The sequence below is a fragment of the Sinocyclocheilus rhinocerous genome, unplaced genomic scaffold (genome assembly GCF_001515625.1).
Source record: "Sinocyclocheilus rhinocerous isolate Xijiao unplaced genomic scaffold, SAMN03320098_v1.1 scaffold3686, whole genome shotgun sequence".
In the NCBI taxonomy this organism is placed as follows: Eukaryota; Metazoa; Chordata; class Actinopteri; order Cypriniformes; family Cyprinidae; genus Sinocyclocheilus; species Sinocyclocheilus rhinocerous.
The window spans coordinates 24,660-35,188 of NW_015664235.1; the positions used below are offsets into that span (position 1 = coordinate 24,660).

A 10,529-nucleotide genomic window follows, 5' to 3' on the forward strand; every position below is an offset into this window, starting at 1 on the left:
AGGGCAAAAGCTGCTTTAAACGCAAAGGATGAAATATTTATTTAATTTAGTTAATAGACGTTACTTGATACTTGTTACTTGTTACTTGAACAAACGTTACTTAATAAAGAAAGTCTATCTATGACATTATTTTTGACAGCATCCTCATTTTACAACATTTTTACAAAAGTGCCTAAAAGTTTTAACAGTACTGTAGCTTTGCAGGTAGGTTTCTTCTGGATTTAGTCTGTCTCAGATTGTTCTGTTTCTTCATGTCATTCCAAACAGACTGGATGATGATGAGATCAGATCAGTGTGGAGCACTGGCTGTTGTCAAAAATCTCACTGGATTTTTACAATTAATGACAAAAAGAATGTTTGGAAAGGTAAACTGATATTTCCTACTGACACACTACAGCAAAAGATAGAAATAACTGACGTAAAACCATTTTTTAGCTGGTGAAAATACTAGTGTTCTAATAATTTTGGCCACCTCTGTATAAAGGTAGCTTTTCTTGGGAAACACTAACATGCGTGTTTTCACAGGTACCTGTCTCTGTGTGCAATAATAACTGTGCCCCAGGATTCAGGACTGCTGCCCGTCGTGGGCAACCTCTGTGCTGCTTTGACTGTGTTCCATGTGAGAGTGGCAAGATCAGTAATCAGACAGGTTTGTTTATACTGTCATTAATGTAACTTTAAATGCATTGACGTGTTGTCATTATTATTATTATTTATTTATCTGTTTGTTTGTTTATTATTTGTTTGTTTTTATTTTTATAGATTCGATAGATTGTATGCCATGCCCTGAAGACTACTGGTCCAATGCAAACGGAACAGTGTGTGTCCCAAAAGTTGTGGAGTTTCTCTCCCATGATGCAATGGGTATCACCCTGACTGTGATAGCTGTTGTCGGAGCCTTTCTGACTGTCACAGTGTTGCTGATATTTTTGTACAACAGAGGAACCCCTATAGTCCGTGTGAATAACTCAGAACTCAGTTTCTTCATCCTGCTGTCCTTGACTCTGTGTTTTCTATGTGCTTTGGTGTTTATTGGGGAACCCACATCCTGGTCCTGCATGCTGCGACACACTGCCTTCAGCATCACTTTCTCTCTCTGCATCTCCTGCATCCTGGGCAAGACTTTAGTTGTGTTGGCAGCTTTTACAGCTACCCGACCTGGAAACAATATAATGAAATGGTTGGGCCCCTCACAGCAGAGAATAATCATCTTCTGCTGCACTCTGGTCCAGGTGATCATATGTACTGCTTGGCTTACAATATCCCCTCCTTTCCCCTATAGAAACACTAAATATACACAGTCCAAGATCATCCTGGATTGCAGTGTGGGCTCTGATCTGGCCTTCTGGTGCGTGCTGGGATATATTGGCCTTTTGGCCTGTGTCTGCTTTTTTCTTGCTTTTCTGGCCCGGAAGTTGCCAGGCAATTTTAATGAGGCCAAATACATCACCTTCAGCATGCTTATATTTTGTGCAGTGTGGCTAGCATTTGTACCTGCATATGTCAGCCAACCTGGTAAATTTACAACTGCTGTGGAGATTTTTGCTATTTTAGCTTCTAGTTTTGGCCTCCTTCTCTGCTTATTTGCCCCCAAATGTTACATTATTTTACTGAAGCCTGAGAAGAACACCAAGCAACACCTCATGGGAAAAGTTATTAAATGATATATAAGGTGTTTGGGATTTTTGCTATTTTAGCTTCTAGTTTTGGCCTCCTTCTCTGCTTATTTGCCCCCAAATGTTACATTATTTTACTGAAGCCTGAGAAGAACACCAAGCAACATCTCATGGGAAAAGTTATTAAATGATATATAAGGTGTTTGGGATATTGAATAAAAAAAAAAAAGTATAGGAATATAGTTTAAATTAACAAAGCTCATCTAATATGATATGCTATGTTTACTCTAATGTGATATGTTCATATAGGGATATGGAGCAAACAATCAGCCTGTATAAATTCGTATATGCTAAAACTAACATACACTGCATTACACTAAAACTAATTATTGTCTTTCTAATGAATACAATATGTATGGCCATGGGTTGTGCTAGTGTTGTAAAAAGGAAGCATATTAATAAAGCATGTTTATAAATATGAGTATTTTGAATCCTACTGATGACATATGACTGTGATGCATAATGAGATGCATTAAGACCTGTGTCTGGTATATATAACAGGGTATCTTACCCACTGTAGTCATGCTAAGGGATGCAGGCATTAGAGAGCATGACAGTCCTGCTCCCATGGCTTCTGATTCATCATCTCAGTGCACTCACTCCTGGACATACTTCAAAATGTGTCCTGCAAAATGATTTTGAGCCAGGCCTTATGGCAAATGGAGATTATGTAATAGGTGGTATTTTTCCATTGCACTACAATCAGGAAATGCCAGACCTTAACTGTACTTACAAACCGGGGCCAGTCAAATGTAATGGGTGAGTAACAAAGTTTAATTAATTAATTGTATTTATTTTTAACTACATAGAGAACATCTTGAATATAAACATCTTGAAAGTGTGTATTGCTAGAAATATGTAAACCTGCTTGTTTAAGTTTGAATGCCCTTTATGTCCTTACTTCTGTTTTCTTCATCTGTAGATTTGATCCGAGAGCTTTCCGCTGGGCCCTTACTATGAAACTTGCTGTAGAGGAAATAAACAAGCGAGCCGATCTCCTGCCTAACTACAGTCTGGGTTACACAATCTTTGACTCATGTGCATACCCTCTGACAGGGCAGAGATCAGCAGTAGCTGTTCTAAATGGGCCACATGGGGAAAATAGTCCTATGTGTGAAGGTGCTGGTCCACTGCTTGCTATCATCGGAGAATCTGGGTCAGCTCAGTCTATTGTAGTTTCAAGAATTTTGAGGCCTTTTGGGATACCAATGGTGAGTCTAAAGTGAAACTTTTTTTTTTTTTAATGTAAGTGCATTATGCTGTGTGTGTGTGTGTCTGTATTTTTTTCCAGTAATGGACAGTCTTATCAGTCTAACAGCCTTATCGACTGACAGTGAAACATGTACACTAAAACTTTAGATCAAAGATTAAATCATATTCTTGTTACATATTTTTTCCCTTTTTTCTTGACAGATCAGTTATTTTTCATCCTGTGCCTGTTTAAGTGACAGGCAAGAATTCCCCACATTCTTCAGAGTCATCCCTAGTGATGCCTATCAAGTAAAGGCCATTGCAAAACTCCTGCTGCATTTTAAGTGGACCTGGGTAGGAGTGGTACGAGGAGATCACGAGTATGGTCGCTTTGCTCTTCAGGGCTTACTGAAGGAGCTGGAGGGTACAGGAATATGTGTTGCTTATCAGGAGATGATTCCTCTCTTATACGAGCGTCAAAGAGCACTGGAAATCATTCGTGTCATGAACCATTCCACTGCTCGGGTGGTAGTGGTGTTCTCAGCTGAAGGGGAGCTCACACCCTTCTTGAGAGACTACATGGAACAGAATGTCACTGGGATACAGTGGATTGCTAGTGAGGCATGGGTTACAGCCTCTGTGTTCACAGGAAGTGAATATTACCCTTTCTTGGGAGGGACCATAGGATTTGGTATACGACAGGGCCAAATCCCTGGGTTAAGACAGTATCTCACAACAGTCAATCCAGAAAAGTACCCCTCAAATCCTCTGGTTCACGAGCTGTGGGGGGCTTTATATGGCTGCTCCCCCTCCAGTTCCAGCTTGAATAATCATCTGCCCTCCTGTACAGGGAAGGAGACTCTAAGGGTGCAGCACTCTGCCTATTTTAACACTTCCAGCCCCCGCATTTCCTATAATGTTTATAAAGGAGTCTATGCCATTGCTTATTCCCTGCATAATCTTATTCACTGTACACCTGGAAAAGGGCCATTTAGTAACTCCACATGTGCAAACTTGCGCAGTGTCTACCCATGGCAGGTACTCAAAATAAGGAGTGCTTAAATGTTTAATGCTAAAGTAACTGTGTACCAGGTTATGACTTGAACCATTGTAAACAAACCGTCTTGTTTTTATCTCTTCAACGCAATATTTCACAGTTACAGCAGTATCTACAAGAGGTGTCATTCACTATTTCAGGAGAGACAGTGAAGTTTGACATGAAAGGCGATTCTATTCCATCTTATGACCTTATAAACTGGCAGAGGGGCTCAGCTGGAAATATTGAGTTTGTTAATGTGGGCATGTTTGACGGTGCACAAGAATCTGGCCAAGAACTGGTCATCCAGGAGAAGGCTATCATTTGGCCCGGCCATCAGACTGAGGCAAGCTGTTCTCACAGTGTATTTCAGTACATGAGATTCCATGTTCTGAAGTTCTGTAGGGTCAAATGGAGGTAAGTGTCTTAAATAAAGAATTGCTCATCTGAAGATGGCAGTTCTATCTATGGAAAGGAAACGCAAAAGGCTATAGTAATCCTTGTTTTTCAGTCTATGTCAAAGTATGTCACATGCTCATTAATTCATTCTGGTTAGATTAATATTATCTAGTTTGTTTCTTGTCAAGTAATTATTTCTGATTTTGACCTGAAATATACACTAATATACATTTCTAATTTATGTGGATCTGTTGGCTAAGCAGGTGCTGGTGTCTGTGTGCAGCAACAGCTGTGCTCCAGGATTCAGGAAAGCTGTCCGCCGTGGCCAGCCTTTGTGCTGCTTTGACTGTGTACCATGTGACAGTGGCAAAATCAGTAATAAGACAGGTTGGAGAACAACTTCAATAATGCAGCAATAAATCTCACGAAAAAAAGTGATCTTCATCCTAATTTTTATAGTCTTTCCCTCTCTTTAGATTCAGTAGAGTGTATGGCCTGTTCTGAAGATTACTGGTCAAATGCTGATGGAACAGTGTGCATTCCAAAAGTGGTCGAATTCCTGTCCCATGATGCAATGGGATTGACCCTAACAGTAATAGCTTTAGTTGGGGCGTGCCTAACTTTAGCTGTGTTTGCTGTATTTCTCTATTACAGAAACACTCCTGTAGTACGCATAAATAACTCAGAACTCAGTTTTTTCATTTTGTTATCGCTGACTCTATGTTTTCTATGTGCTTTGGTGTTTATTGGGGAACCTACATCCTGGTCCTGCATGCTGCGGCACACTGCCTTCAGCATCACTTTCTCTCTCTGCATCTCCTGCATCCTGGGCAAGACTTTGGTGGTTTTGGCAGCTTTTACAGCTACCCGTCCTGGAAACAATATAATGAAATGGTTGGGCCCCACACAGCAGAGAATAATCATCTTCTGCTGCACTCTGGTCCAGGTGATCATATGTACTGCTTGGCTTGTAGCATCCCCTCCTTTCCCCTATAGAAACACTAAATATACACAGTCCAAGATCATCCTGGATTGCAGTGTGGGCTCTGATCTGGCCTTCTGGTGTGTGCTGGGATATATTGGCCTTTTGGCTTGTGTCTGTTTTTTTCTGGCTTTTCTGGCCCGGAAGTTGCCAGGCAATTTTAATGAGGCCAAATACATCACCTTCAGCATGCTTATATTTTGTGCAGTGTGGCTAGCATTTGTACCTGCATATGTCAGTTCACCTGGTAAATTTACAACTGCTGTGGAAATTTTTGCCATTTTAGCTTCTAGTTTTGGTCTCCTCTTCTGCTTGTTTACCCCCAAGGTTTATATAATTTTAATAAAGCCTCAGAAAAACACCAAACAACATCTAATGGGAAAAGACAAATAATACAATTCACAATGTTGTGAGCCCCGCACAAATGGGATGAAATAGAAATAATCCTTAAAATGCTAAATAAAATATATATATCTAAATTACCAAAATAGCAACAGTCATTAAATCAACACAGATTTATTTTTTATTTTTTTTATTATTATTATGAGTAGGAGTCAAATGTCATACTCTCCTCATTTTAACTTAACACTTATGATGTTTGGAGTTCCGTTCAGTCCCAACACATTTACAATTTACAGAGTGATTGTATAAAAGAAGAAAAAAGAAAATATATATTGACATTTGCTACTGACACACTACAAAATATATAAATAACTGACTTAAAACCATTTTTTTAGCTGGTGAAAATACTAGTGTTCTAATAATTTTGTCATGTTTATTTATCTATTTATTTTATTTATTTTGTTCTTTGATATTATTTTTGAAATAATGCCACATAATTTGCAAAATATAACTACAATGTCAGAGTACATTCACAAATTATTTATTTCAATAAACCAAATGTAAATTATTTAATCAATTAATACAAAATTAACTTCATATTTATATTTTAATCACTACAATTAGAAGAAATTAAATGAAGGGAACCATGTTTTTCAACAAAGGAAACATTAAACAAGGAACCCAAACACCATAGGAGGGTTACTTTCTTATTGCTACCATTCATACAAATGAGACATTATACAATTAGTTATCACACAATGGTTCAGCAGTGTGTGCTAGTGTATTAATTTACTGGACACTACAATGATGATCTTCTTTTCCTGTTAAATGTTTTGAGAGACCATAAGGTACAACACAGGCCAAACTCAATTCTACATCTCTCCTGGGACAGTGTGTCCATGCTCTTTATAAGTAATAATAATAATAATAATAACGAGGACAAAAAATCCAGGGTGCAGAATATGACCTATTTGTCAGAGTAAAATAATAGTGTAAACTTGTAAAAAGTAGTACAGTGACAGAAAGAAAGAAATATAAAAATGCATTTTAAATGTAACACATTTCTCCACGGATTGACAGGGGGTGGAGTGACTTTGAAGAAAGCAAGTTTTTTTTTTTTTTAGGATTAACTTTATGATATATTGTAATTATAACTGAGTATTAAAATATATTAACCACACCCTCTTACGCTTTTTTTTTCCCCTTGCAAATTCATTTTCACAGAAAACAATAGTGGCTATTTAAACGTGGTGAAATGCTCACCTGATATTTGGGGAGTTCGCTGTTCTAGCAGGAGACATGCATGTTTCACTCATAACAGTACTTTGCATTGCCAGGCTTTGTCCTGCTGTGTGTGGAGTTAATTTTGGTACCTGCATCCTGCAAGGCAACCCTCAGGCCCCTGCACTCTTCAAGAACGGAGACTTGGTTATTGGGGGGGTTTTCTCCATTCATGACTATCTGAGGACAGAGAAGCACACTTACACTAGACAGCCACAACCACTAGAGTGCAGTGGGAGGTTAGCATATACATGTAGGAAGGGATAATATATTTTTAGCATGTATTTTATATAAAACATTGCTTTATAATAGTCTAATATTTGTGATGTTTTACAAATTCATGAAAACTATTTGTACCATTCGTCTTTCTTGGTAGACAAGGAAGACGAATCCATGTGAAAATCCATTCACAAATGATTTTTACAATGTTTAATTATGTAGAGATCACGAGAGAAGAAATAATGATCACAACAAACTAGACCTTTTTATAATTATTGTTGTTGTTGCTGTGAAATCACAACTGTGGGTGAGAGCTGCAGAAAGAGCACTGCCGCTGTAGCCTAACCACATAAAAGGAAGGCAAAACTATTAATTCCAGCACAGACATCTTCACTCATTACAACATACCTAGGGTGACCAGATTTGTCATGGTTCAATACGGGAGGGGGTGGGGGGGACGATATGAGAAATTGTATTTCATGATATATATATATATATACACACAAATAAATGTTTTAAAATATAGTATATTAAATAAATAATTATTACAAATTTTATTTATTTAAGCAATTCATAATTAGACAAACATCATCTAAATAAAATAAATACAATTTCTCTGAGAAAAAAATAAAACCTCTCCAAATCTGCCTATTCAGTGTATGGGTTAAATGAACGCCGCCCATTTTCTCCATATTAGAATAGGCTTGTTTGAGATGCGCCTCGCCTTGCCTGAAATGAAGGCGAGAGTAGGCGGCTGCAGTGAGGGAAGGAGTGAAATAAGCGCAGTCAAGACAGTTCTGGCCTCTCGAAGTGGAACAGATACCTACGAGATCAAAGGTGGATATCGCGTTATTCTCACTCGTGTGCTGTGCTGCTGATAAACATGATATAATTTCAGTTCTGTTGCTTTTATATGAAAATAAATATGATGAACACGTGGTAGAAAGTTCGGAGATGGTATTAAAGTAGCTCAGTTTAAATGTATTGTATGAATTGCCCTTGCTATGGAATAAAAAATACGGAGTGTATATTTACATTTAGTTAAAAGTGACTGTCAAACATCAGCTCCAGTGGTGCAGTTGGATAAGTGCTTGTCGTTGGCTTTTTGATGCGATCGACCCGGGTTCGATCCAGCCTCCTTTTCAAATCTCGTATCACATCGTAAAGGCATTTATTTTCAATAAAAATTAAGGAAATAATCAAAAAGTTGAAAATAAAGTATCGGGTAGGGTTAGGGTAGGTGTAGGGAGGGCTTTATTGTACCAATAAGGTGGCATCCATTTAATAATTAAAATTAAAATTATAATTTACACTCAATACGTTATTATTGCATACTGTTTTATAATGTACTACAATACTGAAGTGCAGATAATTGCCACTATTTGCAACAAGTAGTATACTTGATAGTAGAAATCCTGCTATTTTAACATAGTGTAAATAGGTATTTGCACTTAGTGTAAATAGCATATTGCTAAAAAATACTGCTATTTTCACTTAGTGTAAAAAGAATCCATTGCTAATACGAGATTTGAAAAGGGAGGAAAAAAAAGTTCGGCAAAAGACGGGATCGAACCCGGGTCGATCGCGGCAAAAAGCCAAGGCCACGCACTTATCCATCTGCACCATTGGAGCTGATGATTTACAGCCACTTTTAACGAAATGTAAATAGACACCCAGTATTTTTTATTCCAGAGTAAGGGCAATTCATACAATACATTTAAACTCAGCTACTTTAATACCATCTCCGAACTTTCTACCACGACCCTGCTGTTCTTCGGCTGGTTCTTCCAGTATACGTTGATTGACAGATGTCAGCCGTGTGAGCAGCGTGTTATGATACGCGTCAGCGAAATTTATTTTTAAAAAATTCACTGCTACACGTGAATCACGCGTGACGTCTGGCTCGACACTTCACTGCCACACGTGATTTACGTGACGTCTGTGTGACGTCTACGTCACATCTAAGTCACGTCTACGCCTCGTCTGTGTCTTAAAATGAATGGATTAAATAGCAAAAAATAAATACAAAATTAAGACGTCAGTGAGACGTTCAGTGAGACGAGTGCATGTTGCAACGTCATATTAAAGAATCCGTCCGAAAGCCATAGAGAGCAACTGCGCTCGACTGCACAATCCGACACAGCCGCCTCGCCGTCGCGAGAGTTTATTTTGCACACATCAGCATGACATCAGAGCAAGTCGGATGTAACTCGGACACTTTTCTAAACCGGCATTCATCTCGCGGTGATCGGTTCTGTGCAAATTTTGCTCCTCTCAAACAAGCCTAATGACTAAAGCCGGTCAGTCCGCGGACAGTCGCCGGTGTTATGAGATTTTCTGTTTCAGGTGGAGGAGCATAGATGAATATTCATAAGTTTCCCGAACATGCGCGTGGAACCAGGTGGAACTGAAAATTTCAGTTCAAGCTCCTTGTATCTCAGCAGGTTTAATGGAATATTATAAAAAAGGTAAACATATTTCCAGCATTGCACAAACTAGATTTGTTTATCATTTCGTAACGTTTATAATGTTTTTATTAGTTTACAGTGCACGTTTTGTGCAGTCGTCCCTGACTGAATGATTGCAGGCATTAATGTTAGAATAAAGCACAGCAAACTTCAGCTAGTTGTATACATTGATTTCAGTTCTTTGTGCTCTTCATTTGTAGCTTGCGATGCTTTAAAACTGTGTATGTTATTAGTTATTTGTTGAATACATCACTGCCTGCAACAAATGAAATAAACCTATATAAACGTATCTGTAGACATTTTTTTTTTGTATACTGGTGTGATGATCCATGTCTTAACTTACCTCTTTCAACATTCTCCATGTTGTCTGGTTGTGAATTGTCTGCTGTCTGGTTGTAAACTTTGTAAACTACATACACTGCTGCAAAAACATGTTGCTAAAATTTCTTCTTTTTTTTTTCCATGTTTCCAATGTTTCCAATGTAAAATTTTTTACAAACAAATATACATTTACAAATTAAGATTATCACAAGGTTTAAGGCTCCATTTGCACATTGAAACCAAAAATCCCCGAACACCTGGATGATTACAGCTACAGGTTTCCAATAGTAGCACAGATCCAACTACCATTTCAATTATTTATTTTTATGCTCTTCTGTTACCTTTTAAAAGGGTTCCTATTATGCTTTTTCACATTTTTATTTTAGTCAGTGTGTAGTGTGTATGTTTGGGCATAAAAAAAATCTAGAAAGTTACAAATCTCAAAGTCCACTCCAAAGGGAAATATTTAGTTTTTAAAAAATCCCTTTTCAAAAACTACAGCAAACGGCTCGTTTGGACTACAGCGTTTGTTTTCCGGGCACCGCGGACAGACGCCAAATGGCGCCGCCGGTGTGCCTACACTCATAGAAAATAATGTATTTGAATTTTAAAGA

At 38.1% G+C, this 10,529-nt stretch overlaps 2 protein-coding genes across 2 annotated transcripts in view; both read left to right on the top strand.

Annotated features, from left to right (window-relative positions):
• The window catches only part of LOC107730034 (extracellular calcium-sensing receptor-like), a 6,109-nt gene extending 4,445 nt beyond the window's left edge, over nt 1-1,664 (top strand). The window contains exons 5-6 of the mRNA XM_016540776.1: nt 526-649; nt 763-1,664. Of these exons, the coding sequence (XP_016396262.1) occupies nt 526-649; nt 763-1,664 (1,026 nt within the window). The remainder of the gene's footprint in view (nt 1-525; nt 650-762) is intronic.
• A 544-nt stretch (nt 1,665-2,208) lies between these two features.
• On the top strand, nt 2,209-5,677 carry olfcv3 (olfactory receptor C family, v3). The gene is made up of 6 exons (XM_016540777.1): nt 2,209-2,435; nt 2,599-2,887; nt 3,090-3,905; nt 4,025-4,249; nt 4,566-4,689; nt 4,779-5,677. Exons 1-6 carry the CDS (start codon nt 2,209-2,211, stop codon nt 5,675-5,677), a joined length of 2,580 nt encoding a protein of 859 aa, XP_016396263.1.
• The last annotated feature ends 4,852 nt before the right edge of the window (nt 5,678-10,529 follow it).

Coding starts and splice junctions, on each gene's coding strand:
- olfcv3 (XM_016540777.1), top strand. CDS start 2,209: ATGCAGGCATTAGAGAGCATGACAGTCCTGCTCCCATGGCTTCTGATT. Junction 2,436..2,598: donor GGGCCAGTCAAATGTAATGG/GTGAGTAACAAA, acceptor CTTCATCTGTAG/ATTTGATCCGAGAGCTTTCC. Junction 2,888..3,089: donor GGCCTTTTGGGATACCAATG/GTGAGTCTAAAG, acceptor TTTTCTTGACAG/ATCAGTTATTTTTCATCCTG.